Genomic DNA, 24,329 nt, shown 5'->3' on the forward strand with positions numbered 1-24,329 from the left:
TGCTGCTTGGAAATGGATGCTGGATAATTCTATGTTATCAACCAGGGCTTGAACAGTAAGTGCTCTCAGTTACAATCCTATCCTAAATCTCTTTTAAATGCATTCATTCATCTTCCCATATTATTAAGTGAAATATGGTAAACTTAACTGCACCTTTCTTAAGTGATTCAGGATCTGTAGTGTTTTCCAATAATTATTTGAGTACATTTTGTTTTGTTTTTAGCTCTGGAAAATCACTAAGAATTTGCTGAGGAGTGTAATCTTAAGCTCATAGCAACCCATCTACCAAGAGCTTGGCTAAGACAATGTATACGGATGCTGCCTGGTGGACATGCAGCCATTTCATTTTTCTACACATGCAAAATCTACCAAAGGATTAAGCTAGATTAGGAAAAAAGTGGCCTGGGCTAACCCATATATCCATCCTTTTCATCACCCCCACTCCCTCCCTGATCAAGGTTTTAGTAAACTTTGCTTTGGAGATCCTCTATCGAGGGATACACACATGAGCAAAAGAGGCATGGTCCCACTCTCAGGTCAGTCTGGTGTAAAGAAATAACACTGTGCAATTCATCATACATGCACTGCAAGGATGAGAAGGCTGCGAGGGTTCTTCATAAAAGCCCTATGGGAAACTTCCTTCTGATCCTTGGGCCAAGAGTAGTTAGTTCTACAGAGTAACTGATCCCATGGTCACTGTAAACTTCAAAACTGACTAAGCCTACTTTCTGTGCTGCTAAAACCAACCAACCAACAAACAAATAAAACCTCTCAGTGTCCACTTGTGGCCCACTCATGGTGCGTTTCAGATGCCTTTTAGCAATTGTCGCATTCCTTGTCTAGTCAATGTCTCCAGTCTTTCCCCCCTCTTTTCTCTCTCAGCTACTTCTAATTTGAAGCATAGTATTTTATGCTTCCTTAACCTTCTAGGGGAAAAGTTATAGTAGAAATAAGTTATGAGAATTTTAGAAAAGTAGAATAATATGTGCTGACCCCCCAAAATCCTGAAAACTGATTTTTAAAAAATCCATTTTAAATCTCTACTAAGCACTGTTTTCATTATTTTCCTACCTTATCATTTAGGCTCTTGAGAAAAGAAAAACTGATGGATGATTTTCAGTTATTTAAAATTCTGCTGTTTTTTTTTTTTTCAACTATCTAAGGATTGAATGCAGAAAGCAACCATTAATAATGAGGATAGCCCCCTATGCCAATTGGCATATACAGAACTTGTATGTTTTATATCGAGGTGATACTATTTCAAAAATAGTGAACTCACTTTAAGTATGAGAAAATATTTCCATTGTTTCCAGCCCTAGATTTATGATCTTAGTTCATTAAAGCTTTCTAAAAGTAGTGCATGTTAAGTTCTAATAAAGCTTTTATATAACACAGAGCCAACTGCAACTTAAATTCTAGCTTTCATTTGGAAGGCAAGATTTATAGAGGGAAAAAGACTTAATTAAAAGGGTAAAAACAAAGACATTATTGGTGATATCTTTGGCATTGTAATTTTTAAATTAATGATATTTTGCCATTATATATTGGATTAAAATAATGTATTTTTATATTTTATTTTATTTTTTATTTTTTTGAGACGGAGTCTCGCTCTGTCGCCCAGGCTGGAGTGCAGTGGCCAGATCTCAGCTCACTGCGAGCTCCGCCTCCTGGGTTCACGCCATTCTCCTGCCTCAGCCTCCCGAGTAGCTGGGACTACAGGCGCCCGCCACCTCGCCCGGCTAATTTTTTGTATTTTTTAGTAGAGACGGGGTTTCACCGTGTTAGCCAGCATGGTCTCGATCTCCTGACCTCGTGATCCGCCCGTCTCGGCCTCCCAAAGTGCTGGGATTACAGGCTTGAGCCACCGCGCCCGGCCTATATTTTATTTTTAAAACTAAGTTCAGCACAAGCTTAAATTACTCTGTTACTTTTACTGTAATGAAGAATGTATGTTCCCTAGCAAAAGGGAGAGAAACGGGGGAGGGCTTCTGAGAGAGGATGCAAGCACCTCTGAAAAAGCAGATATAGCACATAGATTAGTCTCATCATTCTGCGGTGCCCAATCGTCTGGATACTCAGAGACACACACAATAAAAATGCATGCTGTTATTTTTCAACCACCAGTATCATTATAAATCTATGAGATTCCTGTTTTACTTTGTAGGATATTAGACGGACAGAGTACAATTGAATATTTTCCATTTAACCTTTCTTCTTCAGGATGCTTAAGTGAATCTATAGATGTGAACTTTAACCTCTTTATTTACTAGATAGTCAAATAATATGAACCCCATTAATAAATCTGTATGCATGTATATCTCATAGGTACTTCTTTTTAATACCAGACAAATGACATATCATTGTTACTTTCCCCTAAACCTTCCTCATTGGTGTTAACATTAGATTCTTGTATACATTTTAAAAAGGGCCCAGGGGAGCATCAATGAAAGTTTTAATGGAACAAACCCAAGGGGAAAATTTTATGAGTTAAACAGATGTTCTAGTTTTGAGAGCAATTAAGATTAGTAAAATCCCAAAGGATACTATTTCCTTGGAGCCTACATATACCAAATTACAACCAAATAGGGTCTAAGTACTAGGTAGATAAAATAACAGCATCAATAATTACCATTATTGTCATTATTCTCATTTACCGAGGGCTTACTATGTGACAAGAACTGTGCTAAGTACTTTACATTGATTATTGCACTTAATCCTCCTAGCAACCCTATAAGGTAGATAGAGTTGTTACTGCCACATTATACATCAGGACACTAATGCTCACACAAATTAAGAAAATTAATCTGAAAAGTTAATTAACTAAGAGAATTAACACAGCTGAAGAGTGAGGGAGCTGGGATTCAAAGGCAGTGTGACTCCAGAGTTGGTGCTTTTCTACCACACTAGAGTGCAGCATGATACAAATGTTTAAGTCATGAATGAAAACTAAGTCATGAATGAAAACTCCTTAGTGTGTGGAAATGATCCACACACTCAATTCTAAGCAGAGAAAATACTCCTAGCTGAGGCTTTAAGAACCCAATGTTTGCAACCTTTGCCCTAGGTAAACATTATAAAATTACTGGGCTATTTCTTCATCTTTGAATCCCCAGCACCTTAGCACAGCGCATGATACACAGTAGATGCTCAATAAATGTTTGTTGATCAAATGAATCAGTGAATGAACATAATTTAGTAACCGGCTTTCAAAAGAGTAGAAATGCTCTTCAAAGAAAATGGCAAATGCATGCAGCCTGATGAAACTATTGTAGAAAGTTGTTGTTTTTTTTTTTTTTTTTTTTTTTTTACTTTCATAATATTAATTATTGATCTCTTCTGTAAATAACAGCTAGTTTTTTGGGTTTTTTTCTGAAATCAAATATAGGTGAACTACATCCTAAGATAATGATAACACTCATTGTATACTTCTTGGTACGTAGTGAGGACATGATTTAATGGAGCAATTAAAACAGAGGTAGCTGAACTATAAAATCACTGAACATTGTTTTAAATTATTACAACACATAATTGTGTTGTAATTGTGCTCAATCACAAATCTAAATTAAAGTTTAAAAGTCTAAGGGTTGGGTGTGGTAGTTTTTAAGAAGTTAAAATTTCTGTGAAGTCATTACACAACACAACTTAATAATAGTACCTGCCAAAACAAAATGCTCAAGTAGCTCAACTTTCTAATTCAAGATCACTTTTGGAACTAGAAACCAGATGTAAGCGTAAATTCTCAAGATTTTACCTTGAAGGTCAAGAGAAAGAAGTCAACTGTTCAGCTCTATTAAGTCAAAAATTGGCTTTTAGTTTACTAGATAATGGCCTAGAGTTATACCTATTTCTATCAATATTGCCATGAATAAAGTGCTAGACTCCTAGTAAATTTCTATACACCTCCAGGGATCAATAAATCTGCACTTGTGGAAATTATGTAAAAATTATATTTCTTTTAAGTTATTTATTTCTCTTATCATAGAAGGAGTCTCATCCTAATGGCAGCATTCATTCATTGGTATTTATATACCTGAATATTTTACATTATAATGAGGAAATTATACTAGTCTTGTACAATTCTCATAATGTTACTATATTGTGCTAAACAATCTCCATCAAAAATGGTATTTCACCATCCATTACTTTCTTGTGAGATTAAATACATGGTTCTCTATAGGTACTATCTCTGGAATATTTACATCGATTTCTTAATTTGCCAAAATCCACTTATCTAAAACAAGAAGGACTTTAAAGAGAAAGTACCCTTCTAGATGACAAAGGTTTCTTTCTAAATAATGTCAATATGGTTGCCATTTTAAACTAAGTAATTGAACAAATCAATTAGTGGGTTACTGTAGCATTTGATAATGTAATCTGGTAATTCAAATATCAGAAAAGTTTTCATACATCTTTTCTTTCTTGCCGTCAAGAATAGAATAAGATCAGTTAATATCAGTCAAAGTCAGAAACAACTACATACGTGGCTAAGCTTTGAAATAAATCAAATAAAAAATTCTTTTCAACCTACAATATTGTAAACTTCAAAATAACTACATATACTTAGCAACAGGCCTAAAATATCAGCTCCGATATGGATCTAATGCCAACTCTTGCCTAATACTTTTCATTACAAAATTCCAGAAATTTATCGGAAAGCTTGCAAACCACCATCCTTCACCCTTGTGATATGTTAAGATGTAATTCATCAAAGTATTAGGTGCATTCACAGATTTTTCTAAGCATTTAAAATGAGCTCTCTCTAGTCCTATGACAAGAGGCAGCTTACATAATTTTTAAAAGCATATTTCATACAATCTATAAATTCTTTTATTGCAACTGAACCATAAATATATAATTAAAAACTGCATGAGTAAAAACATCTGTAGAATCCCTTGTTTAATCAACTCATCACATATCTGTTTGGAAGCATATGAAGCATTAACTATAAATTAATAAAATAAAATTAAGCTTATCAAAAAGACAGGAATTTGTTCTCAAATCTTAAAACTTCTGAAACTAAATTATTATGTAATTAGAATTCCTCACACAATTACACAATAATGTTGGTTTTCCTACAGGTCTCAGAAATCTGCTGGTTATTGGAGGGGATGTGTTTATAAATTGCCAGTCAGTCCCACCCCATTCACCTTTAGTTCCTTACGATCATAAAATGCAAGTAAGTCTTAATTACTAGAAATGTCTTGCTGAAAAAAGTTTTAACCACTTGGGGTCAATCAAACCTAACACCAGATGATAGTAATATATGCATGTTGAATATGGAGGAAAGAACTCTCAACAATCAAAATGATACTCTTTAATCAATTCCGCAAATTAGTTTTTCTTTAGATTAGGCTGCATCTAAATATTTTCCCTCTAACTTTAAACATGGAAGTTACTACATCTTTTGAAACTAAGGGCCATTCATAAGACTGGCAACACAAATAACACCTTCCTCCACACACATACACAAAGAGGTATATGAAGATCTGGCCTCTGAGATTTCATATGGATTTGTTTCTTTCTAATGCAGAGTTACTACAGTAAGAAGAAAAAGACAAAAATCTACCAACTAGGCTGCGCTGCCATCCTCTCCATGTAGTCTTTGGCCATGTCTCGGGCTTCAATGTTCTCAGGATACAGCACACAAAACATTGCCAAGGCACCTAAGTTGTTTCCATAAATTTCATTCCAGCGGGCACTGTAGTCCTTTGGATCCCAGGGAGGGAGGTATTCCAAGGGGCTGGACAGCATTGTGTGCACAGCCTCCGTGAGGCGGGCTGCAATGTGCTCGTGCGAGCTGGCAGCCCTGCGCTGCAGCTCCGCCACTTCTGCCCTGGAGAAGTACAGCATGGGATGGCTGTCATAGTTGGCATTGGTGAAGGGAATCATGACTTCTGGGTTCTCGTCGGTGATGTAGGCTGACACAAAGCGAAGCAAATATATGAAAAACACACTGGGAGCCCCCCGTGTGTGAGTCCTCATCGTGGCATCAGATCTCCAAATCTCCAAGGCAGCCAAACCATCTTCGAAAGATCCTACACGAGATAAAAAGGAAAAAAGCGTCTGTCAGCCAAGGGAACATGGCACAGGTGTGGAAACATATGAGAGGTAGAAACCATATTTGAAAATAAAGCTTATGAATTCAGATTTTTAAAAATACAGCAAAAAAATGTAATTAGGAAGAAAATAACTAAAACAAGTTCTGATTTTATAGAGTTAAACATACTACCTCAGAATTGTGTTCATTATGGAAAACAGAATTTTGGACTTAGGGAAAATGTATAATATTTGTTCAAGTAAGGAAAAAATTATTCTTGGTATTCTTCTCACATAGTATCATGAAAACAAATTAGACTGTATTTTTTTTTAGACATTAATCCATAAACCACAATAACCAAAAGCTGGTAATGAACAATCATCTGGGAATCTGAGTAGACATTACAAAAAACCAGAAAATCCTGTATTTCTTACTACAGCCTCTTTCACTGTAACTTATCTCCTTTTCCTAACATTTCTGAACCAGGGATTAGGATCAATACATCTGTAAAACTGTAAGCAGACAAAATACTATGAATAAGGTTAAATATCCTCTTTATGTGAGCAGAAGGTAGAAAGAGAGAAGACAAAGGCCATGTAACCATCTACCAAGCCCCTGTATTTCCTCAGCTGACATCAGCAAGCACGTATTAAAGACCAAACACAGCGCCACTGGGACCAGCAACTGACATGCCTTCATTCAGAGAATAAAATCCCAGAATTAAAAGGCTGAAATAACATGGGTGCATTTTCCCCTTATTATCTGAAACTACTGTCTACTTTTTCATTTGGCATATGGGATTTTGGTGTCATTCAATAAGTGAGAAATGTAAACAAAGTTCACATATTTTCTTAACTACTTGATTTTTCTTCAAAGCCCTTTTTTCAGTGGCAGATTTGTGCACTGGTTAAAAGAACGTCTTTCAAATGTAGAAACACTAAAAAAAAAAAAAAAAAAAAAAAAAAAAAATCCCCAAAACCTCAGCCTAGTCAATGTCCCACATCTGGGATAAAGCAGGCAGAAAATCCCCCAGAGGAGAGTCAGGGAATTCCTAAAATTCTTAAGAGGGGAAAGGTTATAGAAAGCAGACCAGAAAAAGACAGTTTTATGTAAATAATGAACAGTGGTTTTCAATTATTAAAGGGAGAAACTGATGGTGGAAAATCAACCTCCCAAGCTGAACACAAACTGTTTTTCCAAGGAAAAACTGCCTCATCATATTCAGAAGGAGAAAAACTAGTAATTTAACAGATACGGAAGATCAATCTACATTTTCAACTTGCTGTGTGTGTTTCCATGAAAAAGGCAATGAGGCATCATTTGAGGGTGCTACCTTATTCTGGAGTTTTTCATATTTCTACATATATGTGAAACTCAATGGCAGTGGTTTTGTAAAACGTTTTACATTTATTTCAAGAGCAGAACTTCTGATGAGTAAAAAATTAATATAGCCATACTAAATAAAACATATGAAATAGAAATAACTCTTGGACTCTGCCAGTATTATGTCTAGCACCCAAAGTCTCAAGGCGGCTGGCAGGCTGGATCCTTCAAGGTCAGAGATCCAGCCAAAAGAAATAGTCCTCTGTGGTTATGCCTGAGGAGGGGTGTGGTCTCTGGCAGCACAGAGAAATGGCTGGGTCTGAGGTAATGCTCAGTTCCCCCCAGGGGCTTATTCCTTGCTCCATTTAGAGAACAATATACTGGACAGGCACGGTGGCTCATGTCTGTAATCCCAGGACTTTGGGAGGCGGAGGCGGGCAGATCACTTGAGGTCAGGAGTTGAAGACCATCCTGGCCAACATGGCGAAACCCCGTCTCTACTGAAAATACAAAAATTAGCCGGGCGTGAGTGGGGGGTACCTGTAATCCCAGCTACACTGGAGGTTGATGCAGGAATCACTTGAACCCGGGAGGCGGAGGTTGCAGTGAGCCGAGATCCGCCACTGCACTCCAGGCTGGGTGACAGAGCAAAACTCTATCTCAAAAAAAAAAGAAAGAGAATAATATACTGCTAACAATTAAAAAAAAAAAAAATCCTGTATATATTAAGTCCCTAAAATTCTAAGTCTGAATGCTTTCATCAATGCAATCAGCACTGTGGGGGTTTTAGACACTTTCTCCTTTAATTGAACCCCCCCACACACCCAACATACATGCAATGAAAGATCCCTCAACTACTGGCTTTTGAATGTGTGGGAGCTCAGGTGGATAGCGGAGTGGCTCCGGCTATGAGCATATGGGTAAGTAGGTATTAATATATGGAAACTAGAAATTTTCCATCTCACATTCTGTACAAACTTCCTCAAACGTGGGTAAGGTTAATTCATCATGTTCTTTCTCCTCCCCTGTGCAACCACACTCCCACCCAGGCACAGAATCACTGTATATTCAGGACTGCTCCAAAGAGTCCCTCACACTGCGGGGCCTACATGCCTAACTCAGCAAAACTCACAATATGACCCCTGCCACTTCTGCCACAGTGCTTCCAGTTACGTAGGATATGCCTGAATATATTTAAACCAGAAAAGCTGATCCTGAAGCATAGAACCTCATTAAGATGTTGTTTTGGGAAGGATGCCATCTCAACATGCCAACTGTTATTGAAGGTTCTGTAGCTATTACTTCGAACTCGTGCAAGGGAGTCAGAGCAGCAAAGTTGTGCATTACTGTACATTTAAAATATTAATTTCGGTCAGAATACCACGTTAGCCAATGCAGAACCCACAGAGATTCTGCAGAACAATCATCTGTGAAGACTGAGGAGAAAGAACCGTGGCATTCTCAATACCACAAATGGTGTACTACCTTCCCCATGCCCCACTCAGTGTGCCCAGCCCCCAATGCTCTCCCAGCTATTAAGGCTTTTGTTGATTCACCCAAAGAGTTGATCTCTCCTGTATCTGACACATACCTATATCACACTGGACTATTTCGGTTGTTTACATGCAATGCCTCACAGAAGGTGGGAACCTTCTTCCTCTATGTATCATGGAGCTTAGCACTGAATCTGGCATTTAAAAGGCAGCATGCTGGCTGCGCTGAACTAAACCCCTGGACTTAGGAGTTGGTAGAGCAGACCTCATCATTAAATAAGCATGGAGAAACTTTGTTCCCCCTTATTTAAAGCCAAGGCAAGTTTAGAACTTTCCAGAAAAAAGTCCCTCTAGGAAACTAATGGGAGAAAACACGTATGAAGTCTAGAAACTTATGTAGCCTAAAAACTATCCACTAGTTTAAAAAGAAAAGAAATTAAACCTAACTAAACTCTAACCCAAACTTGTTTTAGGCTGGTAACCTAAAAGAGGAAGTAATACCCATCCATCATTTTAAATCTGTCTAGAAAATTTCACTGAAAAATCTCTATTTCCAGTCATTGAGTTTTCTCTTTGACCTTCCACTCTAGACATTGTGTGTGCTCACTGTACAAAGTGCCAAAATTAAAGGAAAGGAATATTTCAAGATAATTTTAGGTGGACCAAAAATGGACAGGCTTTATGTTAATTTTATGTACTTATTTTCATGTACATTATGAAAAACTATACCACATCAAACCTGAGATTTCAACAGATACGCAAAACTCCTGTTTAAAATATATTTAAATTTAAAAGTTAAAAAAAAGCAAATGAATATGGCAAAAATTGTTGAAAGTACTACCCAAATAACTATAGTTTGAGAAATGCCAAAAATGCTTACTGAAACAAAGGGCATTAAAGGCTAATGAGTTTACAGAGATGATCAGCCTCAACTCTCCCACTTTCAACACTATGAAACAAACACAAACACAAACACAAACACACACACTATCTTGAAACGTGCCTTCTGTCCTGGAGAAATAAGTCTGAACTTTGAGATGTTTGTGGATGATCTCTCAAGCTATTCACCCTCTATTTCATTATGTTTCAGAGACAGCAGAGCACTTCTAGCCCCTTTAAATCTTTAAGTTTCACTTGGCCCAGTTCAAGGGCATAGCATTTTCAACATGGAAAAATTACCAGTGACTCTCAGCAGCTGATGCTACTAATAAGTAGCTTATCTACAATTCAATTCTCAGGCTATTTCTGAATAATTCTATTGAGCATCATGTCCTCTGAAATTCTCTTTTTCCTCTTCTAACTCTACAACTTTCATGATCCACCTTTTCTTCCCATTCATTTGTCTTATGCCACACAACTTGGATAGTAAAACAGTCCTAAATCTATGAGGTAGGAGGATCAGTTGAGGTCAGGAGTTTGAGACCAGCCTGGTCAACATAGTGAGACTCCATACCCACAAAAATAAAATAAAATAAAATAATAAAAAAATTAGCCAGATGTGGTGGCATGTGCCTGTAGTTCCAGCTACTCGGGAGGCTGAAGCAGGAGGATTGCTTGAGCCCAGAAGTTCAAGGCTGCAGTGAGCTATAATTGTGCCACTGCACTTCAGCCTGGGTGACACAGTGAGACCTTGTCTTTAAAAAAAAAAAAATCACGCTGTTACTGCTATAATTCAGTTAGCAATTTGATCATCTCTCTGCCTATATATATTCAGCAGTCCAAGTTTAGCATTACGTGTAGGCCAAGCCACATGAATTATGAATTATAATTACCTTAAGCAGATCTTCGTAAAGCAACAATAGGCCCCAAATTATTTTGCTTTAATTCTGGTTCCAATAATCCACTGCAGCTATTATGATTCAGCAGTCACACAGAAAAACTTTGTTTCTGTGATCCTAAATGCTTTTCACATATTTGATCTTTTACTCTTCAATAACTTAATATAGCAAAATAGTATTATTTGTTCCACAATAAATTTCAGAGAAAGAACTAGAACTTGCACCTCCTAAATCCTAAGCCAAGATTCTTTCCTTTAACCAAACTAATTTGTGAGAATGTTCAATAACATTAAAAGTTCCATTTTTTTTGCCATCTTTACACAAAGAAAGCACAGACGAGTACGCCGAGAAGAAAAAACTGAACATTAAACTAGTACATCGAGTTTCAAAAAGATGTGGGTTTCAAATGATCTGGGACTGTTTATAGAATGAAACAAATGGTAGTACAAAAGTTCTTTCAATTCCACAGGTTTTAGAAAACAGAGAAATTACAAGGATGGAAGAAAGAAATCACCCTGTAGAAAGTAAAACATGCTCCAAATCAAGAGGGATTAAAAAACCCTTTTATAATATGTGCCAAATCTGAGGAACACAACATAATGATTAACAGTATGGGGCATGGAGTTGGGCAGACAAGAGCATAAATCTCAACTCTGCGGCCTCCTAGCTTTGATCAACTGACATCCCCTCTCAAAACCTCCCTTCTGTCATCCATAAAATGAAATATGCTTCATGGGGTGATCAGATATGTGTGATGCACTTAGCCTAGAACCTGACATGAAGAGCTCAATAATATTTATAAAAAGGAAGATGTTTCAGACCTGCAAGATTATATTAACCTATTGATAAAATATTTTATTTGAAAGAAACTAAATCTTCACACTTTACAGGCAAAATATAAGAACCACAGATGTTAACTGACTAGGGCCAGATCATACTGCTTATTAGAGACTTAGCTGAAATTGGAACACAATGCTTCTGACTCTTCAACACATCACTCATAGTAAGCTCATCACTCACAGGAAAGGAAAGCATATGACCCTTTAAATTTTTCAAGTATTTGTTAGAGGTTTTGCCCCAAAGAAAATAATAATAGATTAAATGAGCTATTATCTAAATTTTCTTCCCAAGGTCAGTAATTTAATTCTTCATACACTAAAGGCGACCACTTCTTACTATATTCTGTCGGGAGAAAGGCCTGCCGATCTAACAGTGGCTGGGAAACACAGTCTCTGACTGGAAAGCTGTTTCTTAGTAACACACTTATATTATGGAAGGAGTACATGAAAATTTAGGGGACACTTGCTGCCACTGCAAGGCGGATGGGTTAACCTCAGTCCAGGATCTGTTCCTGGCTCCATCACTGCCATCAGTATCTCAGCTGATCATCCTGGAGATGAGATGCTACTCTCACGTATGTAAAACCAGAATGTCAGCATATTCGTTTACCATCAAGCAGATTGGGAAATATTTTCTGGCTTCACAGGAAACCAACACAGGAAGTGAATTATTAGATAATTGCCTGGTGAACAAGCAAAGAATCAGAACAAAGGCGATGGGAAAGGCCCTGAGCTTGGGGGCAAGTCGACCAGTTAAGATCGCTACCATAACTTCATTTGAAGGAGGCTGCTGAAATTGCCAGCAGCCGTCACAGATGCCCTTGGGATATCATTAAAGACAAAATTTTAAAAACTGAATTGTAATCATATTTAGAAAACAAGAGTGAAATGTACATCCCCTATAACTCCTGCCACCACACCTGCCAAGCTCAGCCAAAGAGCAGCTGCTCCAGTTTGCTCAACTTAATGGATGGGCCTCATAGTTAGTTACATGATTAGGAATAACCCCCACACTAGAACCAGTGTGCCCATATATTTGAAGAGGCAGACCCGACAAATGAATGTTCCTGATGTTGCACCCTCTCCTGTGGAAAACAGGCAGACGTTGCCGAGGTTAGGCACTGTGACTCGCTTGCTCATGCTTCCGTTTAAGTCCAAGTTCCCCCCTCCTTCAGGCCTCCAGTGAAGTTTTAGGAAAACCTGATTGCCTGAGAACATTAGGATATACTAGACAGGACTGCATTGCCTTCTCTGATCCATTTTAGGATTTAACTCTCAGAGAAACTTATTTCCAAGTGCCTTGGGAAACATCTTGCGGTGGTCTCACATACTACTTCACTGTTGCCACATATTTTAACTATAGTAATAAAATGCATATATTTTAAAAGGTCTCCTTACTTTTCTATTTCAGTTTTATTAAATGCATAATTAAAATAATTTTTTGAAGAATGTTTCCTCAATACCAAAATAAAATCTTACATTTTCTTGGTAAATTTCTGTAGTGAAATAAATCTAACCTTATTCTTAAATATGTCAAATCCTAAGAAATCTATGGCTTTGGTACTGCACAATCATTCCCTAAAATTATACTCCCTGATGTGTAAAGCCTGTGGACTCAGACAAAAAGGAAAAAATCTTAAAACCGAGAGCCCTGTTTTTTTTTGATACGGAGTCTTGCTCTGTTGCCTAGGCTGGAGTGCAGTGGAGCAATCCCAGCTCACGGCAAGCTCCGCCTCCCGGGTTCAGGCCATTCTCCTGCCTCAGCCTCCTGAGTAGCTGGGACTACAGGTGCCCGCCACCACGCCCAGCTAATATTTTATATTTTTAGTAGAGATGGGGTTTCACTGTGTTAGCCAGGATGGTCTTGATCTCCTGACCTTGTGATCCACCCGCCTCAGCCTCCCAAAATACTGGGATTACAGGCGTGAGCCACCGTGCCCGGCCAAAAGTGAAAGCTCTTAATCAAAATCAAGAATACTTTTGCTCCCTAAAAGGTAATGTCCAAACAAAAATCCATAATATGAAATGATAGTATATGGACCCTCCAAGAATTTGCACACGCTGCTGAAGGAGTAATTAGAAACCTGAGGCCACACAGCAAAACCACACCATGTATAATAACGGTGTTCACTGCCTTCAAATACAACATTAAAAAAAACTTTAGGTCAGGCTTTTATTAACTTCAGCTCTGTACAGTCAAGGAATATTTCTATCATTGTCCCCTGAAAGGTTTTCATGAAGATACTACATTTTTTCATTAATGTGAAGCCCACTTTATTTGTTATACCAGTGGATGAGAATTGTATAACTTCCTTATATTAGAATAATTCATGTAAAATATGTTTAAAAGGCTCACAAACATTTTCTGATGTCAAGTCTGAAGGCTTCTCCTCCATCCACCAGAGACCACCTGAGTGAGAAATGTAGTGGCTATCAAACTAAATTCATAATTTAGTGGTAGAGGTTAGCCTGGTGCATGTTACTACTAAACTGCAAACCATTAGTATCTAGCATTTCAGAGCGTGGCTATCATTTTATATGTAGAAAAAAAGTAAAATCTGTATTATTTTCATGGAGAAAAGGGAAACTAGGGTAGAGATATGAGTGTGCAAAAGTCACTTATGAGACTACTGGGGCATCCAATTTTGCTTACAGAAAGGCCAAAAGAAACAATGAAATGGTTATACTTTCTAAGATAAGCTATAAATAAATTCTAGTTTATCTAGCAGTCTAACAATTAAAAATCTTCTGATTAATATTCCTTTATTACAATTTTAGTTGCTTTTAATGATGGTTTTAGAATACGCTATCAAAGTATTTTCAGAATTTTTTATTTTGATATTATTTTCAGAAAAAGTTAATATTGAGCATAATTAAGTATATATTTTTAAGCTGAATCACTTAAAAAATTGTAATTTTTGCCTGTTATGCTTTGCAGTGCATTGTGATCCAGTATTAGAATATCAACTCCTTACCCAAGTTGGGGATAAGAATTTCTTATAAATACCAATCAATTCTACTATGTATTGAAAAGCTATTAAATCCAGGAATTATGGGCCAGGCACAGTGACTCATGCCTGTTATCCCAGCAGTTGGGAGGCTGGGGCAACTGGAGTGTTTGAGCCCAGGAGTTAGAGACCAGCCTGGGCAACATGGTGAAACCCTGTCTCTACAAAAAAATACAAAAATTATTTGGGCATTTTGGCGTGTACCTGGGGTCCCAGCTACTTGGGAGGCTGAGGTGGGAGGATAGCTCGAGGCTGGGAGGCAGAAGTTGCAGTGAGCCGAGATCGCCCCACTGCACTCCAGTCTGGGTGACAGGGTTAGACCCTGTCTCAAAAAAAAAAAAAAAAAATTAAATCCCAGAACTATGTTAGGCATTGAACATACAAAGTGGGCAAGAAAATCTATGCCTTCCCTAAATAACTATAGAATAAAAATATAAGAAAATTATGTCTCTGAGGTTTTTTTTTTTTTAAAACTGTAGTACTGTATTACTCTGCCTGAAAATAAACATGAATAGTCAGTCTCCCTTAGTCCAAAGCAATTTATTTAACCTACTGAACTTGGCCACTGAAGAAAATTTGCAATGTTTTTTTTAAAAAGTTTCTCTGAAGAGTAAAAGATTTTCTGTAAGAGTCTGAAGGACAATCTATGGCTCTCTCGGCAATAGCTTTAACCATGAAAACACTTTTGTGGCATTACTAACTAAAAAATAAAGTATAGAAAAGAGGATGAATAAAAATAATGAAGCCAACAGCTAAATCCCAACCCTATACAGTTTCAAATAACAGTTAAACTAAACCACAAAATGCTCCTGAAAACCAAAGTAAAATTTTTCTTCCTGCAGTAGATTCCTGAAGGCAGACTGGCGAGATGGTTAAGAGGGCTGGCATGAGGTCACAGTTGTTTGTCACTGTATGACTTTGGACAAGCTATCTAAACCTATTTCTTCATTTACAATAAAATGCTATTTGTCTCACTGACTGGTTGGGAGATATTAAATGAGGTAGTACCTATAAAGCCCTCACCACTTCATAGTGAGTGTTAAAAAAAACAAAAACAAAAACAAAAAAAAACGCTAGTTATCATTCATCTCAAAACACTATCAGTGGTTGAGAGTGCAAGCTGAAGCCAGACTTCCTGGGTTTGAATCCTAGCATCATCACATCCTTACCTACGTTCCTGTTTCCTCCTCTGTAAAATGGATAAAATAATAGTACCCCCCTCATAGGGTTTCTGTGAAGCTTAAATTAGCTGATATACTTAAAGCATTAAAATGGTGCCTAGGATTTAGAAAGTGCTCAATAAATAGTAGCAGCCATCATCATCTTCTCAATGAGAACATCGAGGTCAGTCCAACTGAAAGGAAGTGCACCATGACCCCAGGAGGAAACACTCACAAAACTATCATTCAGAGAATGCTATTTTAAAAATATGTACGATGCATTGTTTATTCTCAACCTTGCAGTCTCTTCAGGAGACTAAAAATATCAAATACTTTGAGAAATATAGAGTATTTGATGCCAAAAGGTTTCTTCTTCTTCCTGCTCAACTGCACATTTGTAACACTCAGGCTAAATATCCCAAGTAACCAAACAGATCTGAGGAAAAAAACAATTACCAATCTACTTCTTCATCAAGCAAAGTCTATGTATAGATAAAGCTAACTGATTCACCATGCTGATAAAAACATGTTTATACAGTCATGAAAAATTCTAAATGCAGAAATATAAGTACTGATGAAATGTAACAGATGAAAAAAATTACTTATAAAACTTAAATATAATTTTTTAAAATTTTGATATTTAATCAAAATACATTTTCCACTTTCCACAAATCCTAATGTGTATTATCTTTCAACTGGCAATGTAACTCCTTGAATCTGTAGATTAAATATCTTTAATTCTGTACCACCAATTATCCCCCTTTGATTTGTACATATGTGACTTTTTTTCTTACCAGTTGTGATGGTTAATTTTATGTATCAACTTGACAGAATCATAGGGTACACAAATATTTGGTCAAACATCATTTCTGGATGTGTCTATGAGGGTATTTCCAGAGGAGACTAAACTGAGTAAAGCAGACTACCCTCCCAATGTGGGTGGGCCGAAATAGAACAAAAAGAGAGGGAAAAATTTCTGTCTGCCTAATTGCTGGGGCTGGAACATTGGTCTTCTCCTGTCCTTCGGCTGGGATTTACACCAACAGTGTTCCTAGTTCTCAGGCCTTTACATTCGGGCTGGACCTATTCCATGTGCTTTCTTGGATCTCCAGACTGCAGATGGCAGATTGTGGGACCTCTCAGCCTCCATAATTGCATGAGTCAGTTCCCATAATCTAGCCAATTCTAGATATAGATAAACAGATGTAGGTGTAGACATGAATCTACTGGTTCTGTTTCTCTGGAGAACCCTAATACACTAATTAAAGCTGCTTAGGCCAAGCCCTTTTTCAAATTCCCGTTAGAAAAACCAAGTATCCCTTTCCTAGTGCTCACTCTCCAGAATCTCACCACCTAGGATAATACACCACACTCTTCCTCTTCCCTGACACTTTGGGAAGTTAGTTTCTGGGATACCATATTCATTCTCCTGCTTCTCTTAATACCTCTGTGGGAAATCCTTCTTATGCTTTTTTCCCAGAAAATTTTTACTGCTTAAAAAAAAAAAAAAGAAAATTTTTACTGCTTTTACTGTACAAAGAATGTGTATTTCACTATCATATTTAATCCTCAAAATTATTTTATGGGTAATTTTGTTGGAAATAGATGGGGAAACTGAGATTTAGAATAGTGAAATAACTTACCCAGTGTTGTTCAATGAGTGGTCAGGTTTCTTTTTGACTTCAGGTGTGTCTGAATCACAGTCAAGATTTTAGCCATTATGCCTCACTTCCTTTCTCCCTGGGGGCTGCCTGCAGTGTCTCAATCCTGGGACTTCCCGCAAGAATATGGCCGCATGGCCACACGTGGTCGTTTGCTCACTCCCCCCTCCTTCCTCGTAACCTGCTAAGGTGCTCATTTATACATCTAAAACTAAATTCTTCCAATCAGAACTTTCTTAACTTCTTCACTACATTTTGTCAAACCAATTATTTGGAAATCATCTTCATTTCTTCCTTGTCCTTTTCCTTCCACTTCCAATTTTCTCACCAAAGTCATGCTTTTTTTCCTAAGTACTGTTTCATTACTCTGCAGTTTTTCAACAGATTCCTGAGACTGTCCCAGAATTCAACATCAACCTCCAGGGTAACTTTCCTCCCTTTGACTTCTTTCCTGAATCCAATAAATATCACATACACTTGTGGGTTAGTTTCTCCATTCCTCTAGCCCTTTGTCTGCAAACTCCTATGGATAAGTCATGACATCGATTACAGATTTTCAGGGGAAATGCCCCACAAAAAAAGTACTACTAACCTCACTTATGTAATCTAATCTGGTTCACTCATTTATGAATTTAGCTAAACCCTTCTTGACATTATGTGTATTTTTGGTATGTCCTTATATCATATCTTCTAGCATAAGGTACTGTAAGTTTACTCTCTAATAATAATAATGCTTCTAAGAAGCACTAATACAATGTTCAAGGATCTACTATGTTATACGGGAAAGGGTTATATTAGCAGACCTGAGTTGCTCAAACCATACACATTCCCAAGAGAAGTCTTCAGGACTGGCCCTTTACCAGCTCATGAGAGACGAGCCCTTGGAATATTCTGCCTGATAGAGTTTTTTATACACTCGAGGCCTTGGGTTACATGGCACTAACAGTTTAGTTACCTAGGTGATTTATGATAAACTCCTATCTTTGCTCTGGAGAGGCTGGAGTCTTGAGTAGCTGAAGTCAGTCACACAGTTGAACTACAATAAAAGCCCAGGACACCAAGGTTCAGGTGAACTTCCCTGGCTAGCAATGCTTTGCATGTGTTGGCACACATTGTTGCTGTGAGTACAACTCCAGTAGGAGTGGACACCTGGAAGCTTATGCCCGTTTTCTCCTGAGCTTTGTCCCATGTACCTTTGCCCTTTGGTAAGTTTAATCTGTATCCTTTGGCTGTGTTAAAACATAACCAGATGATAACAAATGTTGTAAGTCCTTCTAGTGAATTGCCAAGGCTGACAGTGGTCTTGGGGACTGCTTCCCCATCCATATGCCCTTTTTCTTCTTTTTAGTTAAATCATCTAAGTTCCTGTTAGAATTATGAGTGGCTTGCCATAATACTTTGTCCCATTATAAAAGAAAATGTGATACTTTCACCACATCTTTCTCTTTAGTCAACTTTTGCTATTTTTCTCTGACTTACACCCAGAAAAATGACTAAGAATATTGCTGTTGAAATAAAGGACAAAGCAGCATATACTGGACTGACACTTTTTTTAAAAGGCTTTGGGAATATTCCAAAAATGAAATATATGGATGGTAAGCAAAGGGCTAAAAGGAAGTCCATGGGAAAGTAATTTATGGGCATTAAACCTGTAACTGCAGTATATCTGATTAAAATAAAAATTGTATACACTGGATGAGTATATATGGAGTGGTGCTTTTATTACTACACATGAAGTTCTTTTACATTCTTTACTTATATACAAGCATTCCTCATTTTTCCAGACTTCAACTACTCATCAGTGATAAAATTTACTTTTTTTTTTTTTTTTTTTGCTGTCTTTAACATTTCTAAACATTTTTGTATGTACTTATTTTGATTCTCACTTTGGTCTCACAGATGAAAACCTGTGAGTTCTTTGCCATTAAAATTCCGGCATACTTTTCAAACGTCCTCCCATGAATCATAACTCAGAATACCACAGACTTGGTTTGTAAAACAATGATACATAAATGTAGTGAACCCAAAGACGTAGGCACTGCCTTCTTAGACTTCCCCATCTCAGTTACTGGCAACCAATCCTGCCAGTAATTGGGACTCAACCCCACCCCCTCCTTTTCTCCCTTCCCTATTTCACTCTCCATATCCAAACTATCAGCATATTATGTTGGCTCTACTCCAAATCCGTCCAGAATCCAGACACTTTCACCACCACCATACAGCCACACCATGTCTTGCCTGCAACAGTCTCCAAATTTGTCTGCCTGCCTTCACTCTTACCTCCCTAAAGTCATTCTCCACATAGGAGCCAGAGTGATCCTGTTCAATCCTAATTCAGAGTATGTCACTGCTCTGTTTAAAACACTCTAATGGCTTCCCACCTCATTCAGATAAGCATCAAAGTCCTAAGCATTGCTCTCAAGGCACTAAGCAGTCTGGCCATACTGCCTCTCTGCTTTCACGTCTGACTGTCCAGTCTCTCTCTCTGCTCCAGTCACACTGGCCTCTTTATTATTCCTGCACACACGAGGTGTGCTCCCTCCCCAGCGCCTGTACATCTGTTCCCTCTGCCTCGAATGCTTACCCTAGGATATCCATGTGGCTTGCTCCCTCACCTCCCTTAAGTTTTTGCTCAAATATCACTTTCTCAGTGAGGTCTGCAATGACTACCTTATTTAAATGACATCATTACCACGTCCAACCATCACCATTCTCTAATTCCCTCCTGGGTTTTATTTTTCTTCATGGCACTTATGACCTTCTAATCTACTATATAATTTACTTATTTATTTTGTGTGCTTGGCTCTCCTATCTAGAATGTGAGCTTCAGGAAGGCACTTTGCTTTCTGCTACATCTCCAGCACCTAAAAGTGTACCTAGCATTTAGTAAACACTTAAAAAATATATATTAATTGGATAAATTTAACTGTGTCAAGATGTAAACTTTCAAATCCTCAGAGATAACTAAACATATAGTTATACAGCTACATAAATATAATTACATGAAAAGAAACAATAAAAATTTGTGTAGGAAGACAAATCATACGGAGATAAATATATTACAATGTTTAAACTCTGAAGGTTACTCTGAGTGATTATCACAGAGTTTACTGAGAGCTGTGATCATGGCCAGTGCCTTCCCAGCCTCCCCCAAGGTGCAAAGCTCCCATTAAGTCCACCTCAGGCTGCTAGGTGGCTTGCTTTACCCCCAACTTTCTTGCCATCCCATTATTAGCATGCCTAACTAATATGCCTCTAATCGCAGTCCACTGCCTGAATGTCTCTTGTTATTTCCTGACATTCCAAGGATAGTTTTCATGAGTCCTCTCTGGGTCTTTTTCTAAATGCCACCTCAAAATTTTCGGCCCATCTTGCATGGGTTTAGGCACCTTACACTCTCCCTAGTCTATCCATGTCCAGACCAGCCAAACCTTCCTTTCTGCTGAATGACGGTTTCTGTGCTGACTTTCATTTAGGTTGCTCTGTTTTGAAATTTAAAGTGATTCCCTCATGTCCCCATGTCTAATCACATTCCCAAGGATTGTAATTATTATTTAATGGTTTGGTATAAGGACTTGATTAGTGTTACTGTCTGCAAATTTAAAAAATCTTTCTGTACTATTAACTTTTCTCTAGAGAATTCAAAAGAATACTCTCAAATTATTATTTCTTCTACATCTATACCATTGCTATTATTTTCTGCTAAAAAAAACTTACTATGGCGTATATTTAAGTTTATGAAATGTTACTAGTCAGGAAATAATTTTTGAGGAAAAGCAAAGCTCTAGTAGACTGCTGGAGACTACATATACTATGTAGAGCAAGATAATAATTTCTGAATTGATGGCCATGGATACACAGGACAAATAACATGCTCCTGCAGAAATATTCCAACTCAGTTCCACATCTGTAAATTGGGGATAGAAATATCTATGTCCCAGGACTGTAAGAAAGATGAATGATAATATAAGCAAGGTGCCCAGAGCAATGACTGTCATATGAACGGTGCTTAATAGGTATGATTATTTAAAAAAATTAAAAACTCCAACTGAGGGCCTGAAATATGGCCAGGTATTTAATGTCCATGTCTGTGTGCACGTACAAGTTCATGAACATTTAGTGTGGCATCTATATCCTCATCTGGGTGAATAAGTTGTCCTTATTTCATTCTGTCTTAGCATCCTGCTCTGAGAGTGTTAGCCTCATTCTTGGCATCTCCTAATCTAGGCATATACTTCTCTCTTGCTTGCATACTTCTCTACCCAAACTTTCATACCCACCCTACCCATTTTTACCCCATATCTATTCACAGCCAGATTCCCCCTAGCTACTTCTCTTCTGATCAAACCTAATGGAATTCCTCTTTGTCCATGCTGGAAAAAAAATCTCCCTTTTGTACTAAGCTTATTTTTCAAACTCTCTTCTTCTGCCTAGCCCTAAATGGATGTGAAAACTAGATGATCACCTGTCAGGTGATTCAGAATTTAAATAGGGTGTCAGGTGGTTCAGAATTTAAATAGGGTGTCAGGTGATTCAGAATTTAAATAGGGTGGGGTTGGGGAACACTTAAGATCCTTCCAAATTACAGATTTTATGAAATAACTGAGTCTTTCAACAACAACTTGTCTCCAGTTGTGCTCTCCCATGCAGGCCAAATCTCACATCCTACCAATTCACAAGCAACACGTAGACAGTCTCTTCAATTCCTGAGACAGCCTAGTTCTCTAAATGACTCTAGGTGTGACCCTCCCGGCACTTTTATCATTTGAAATCACCATTTGTCCATGTACTCTTTTAAACCTTCACCAGTAATTTCTATTGCTCTGGGGTATTTCTAACTTTCTCAGTGACTTAAGGAACCTTGATCCTATTTGTTCACTTACCTTAATTCCTACCATAAGCCTGGGGGTAGCGGGGGCATCAATTTATCTCTTGCCACACAGCTGCATACCTACTCACTTATCATCTGCAACTGATTCCTCAGTAAAATCCTTACCATTGATACTTCAAGAGTTTTGCCCCTTTCCACAAGCATTCAGTTCTTCCTTTGTCACCTATACATTTGGACAGTGACATATCCAAATTTAGAGAGAAGACAGAAAGTATGTGTTGTAAGTATAATGTCTCATTTATCTTAATACCCTTATCTCTATTCCTAGACAGAAATAAGTCACAGCGAATGTCTTGCTGGAAAGAAGGAAGAAAACAAAATATCCTTTCAGGAAACAGGGGCACACAAATCCCAAAGTCCTTTATGGCATGTCCATTAATGTGGCTACGTAGGGAATGTGTAAGCCCAGGCAGAAAGGAGACAGAAGAGAAAACAAGCTCATTAACTGATTATCATATAAACCTACAGATTCTTCCTCTTTTCTACAATCCTTTTGGCATACCATGGCCATGTTATGGTAGGCTTGAAAGATCTGACTTACATTCTGTTATAGGTTAAATTTCGTTCCAAAAAAATTCGTATGTTGAAGTCCTAACCCCCAAACCTCTAAATGGGACCTTATTTGGAAAGAGGGTCATGCAGATTTAATTAGTTAAGATGAGGTCATATTGGAATAGGGCAGACCCCTACTCCAATATGACCAGTGTCTTTAAAAAGAGTGGAAATTTGGACACACACACACACACACACACACACACACACACACACACACACACACACAGAAAGCCATGTGAAGATGAAAATAGAGACTGGAGTGAAGCATCTACAAGATGGGCATGCCAAAGATTGTGAGAAGTCACCAGAAACTTGGTACAAGGCTTAGTACAGGTTCTCCTTCATAGCCTCAGAAGGAAACAGTCTGCTGACAGATTTTAGATTTTAGATGTCTAGCCTCCACCACTGTGAGACAATAAACTCTTATTGTTTAAGCCACCTTGTTTGCAGTACTTTGTTACAGCAGATAACTAATAGAGTACTAGCTCTAGAATTTTCTCATTTCTAAAGTAAGCACTGTAATTCTTATAGTATCTATACCAATGAACATTACAGTGCCTTTATTGTGCTTGCCAAGTGCCAAGAACTATGCTACATATTTCACGTAGATTGACTAATTTAATCCTTACCACAGCCCCATAATGCAGTTACTTGTATAATTTGTATCTTCACCTTTTGAGGTGATGGAACCTGAGGCACAGAATAATTAAACTACCCAAGGTCCCATAGAATGTGAAGAAGCCAAGACATAAATGCAGGCAGTCTGATCAAATTACCCAGGAAATAACTATCTTTACAAATCATAAAGTCACCACTGTCATATCATTTCCCTACTCAAGAGCCTGTATTTCCCTCAGCAAAATGAGCAACACTCTTGTTCAAGAGCTTTCATAATCTAGCTCTGGCCTATCTTCTCAATCTCATCCCTCATTTTCTCTCTACATAAACTCCCCCTTCAGACTTACCTGCACATCTTTGCTTGAGCATCACTCAGATTTCGTTCCTTTATTCCCTATGTTACTTTCTCTTATCTGCTTCACACCCAATGTGGTACTTTTCTCATTCAAAGAACACAATACTCTTTAATGAAGCCTTCTTGGCAACTCCATCCATAAGCAAGCTCCCCTGGGAACCCATGTATGCATTGTTCAATATTCTTTTGAGAATTCAGGGACGGTGCCAGCCATGAAGGTGCTTATATCATCTTATAAAGTGATAGAAGAAATATTTATACAAACACGAAAATAAAATGAAATTTGCATAAGAATGACAAAGTACACTTGAAATTTACAGAAGAGCTGACACTCCTGGCAGAGGTGAAGAAGGAAGGATGCACTGAGGAGGTAGTATCTGAATTGGGCATTAAAAAGGGGTCGGTAAGAATGTGTACAGATTTCACTGTCTCTACTATACACTTAGTACTAACTATGTGCATACTGAGTTATGTGAATATACACGTTTTCTTCCTGTCTCACATCTATTGTTTCAGTCCTCTCTGGATCCAAGAGGGATTTGATTACCAACTCAGATACAAGCTGCTGGGAGGCAGGGTCTGAGACTTCTTTGTCTTTCTTGTAGTGTCAA

At 37.8% G+C, this 24,329-nt stretch overlaps 1 protein-coding gene across 2 annotated transcripts in view; it reads right to left on the minus strand.

Annotated features, from left to right (window-relative positions):
- DSE (dermatan sulfate epimerase) overlaps positions 1-24,329 on the minus strand; it is a 66,823-nt gene that overhangs the window by 33,132 nt on the left and 9,362 nt on the right. The window contains exon 2 of one of the 2 annotated variants that reach the window (XM_050786604.1): positions 5,567-6,035. In XM_050786604.1, the coding sequence (XP_050642561.1) occupies positions 5,567-5,982 (416 nt within the window). In that variant the 5' untranslated portion in view covers positions 5,983-6,035. Of the gene's footprint in view, positions 1-5,566; positions 6,036-24,329 lie in introns of those variants that run through there. The other variant, XM_050786605.1, reaches the window with a different exon arrangement.

Source organism: Macaca thibetana, chromosome 4 (assembly GCF_024542745.1).
Source record: "Macaca thibetana thibetana isolate TM-01 chromosome 4, ASM2454274v1, whole genome shotgun sequence".
NCBI lineage: Eukaryota > Metazoa > Chordata > Mammalia > Primates > Cercopithecidae > Macaca > Macaca thibetana.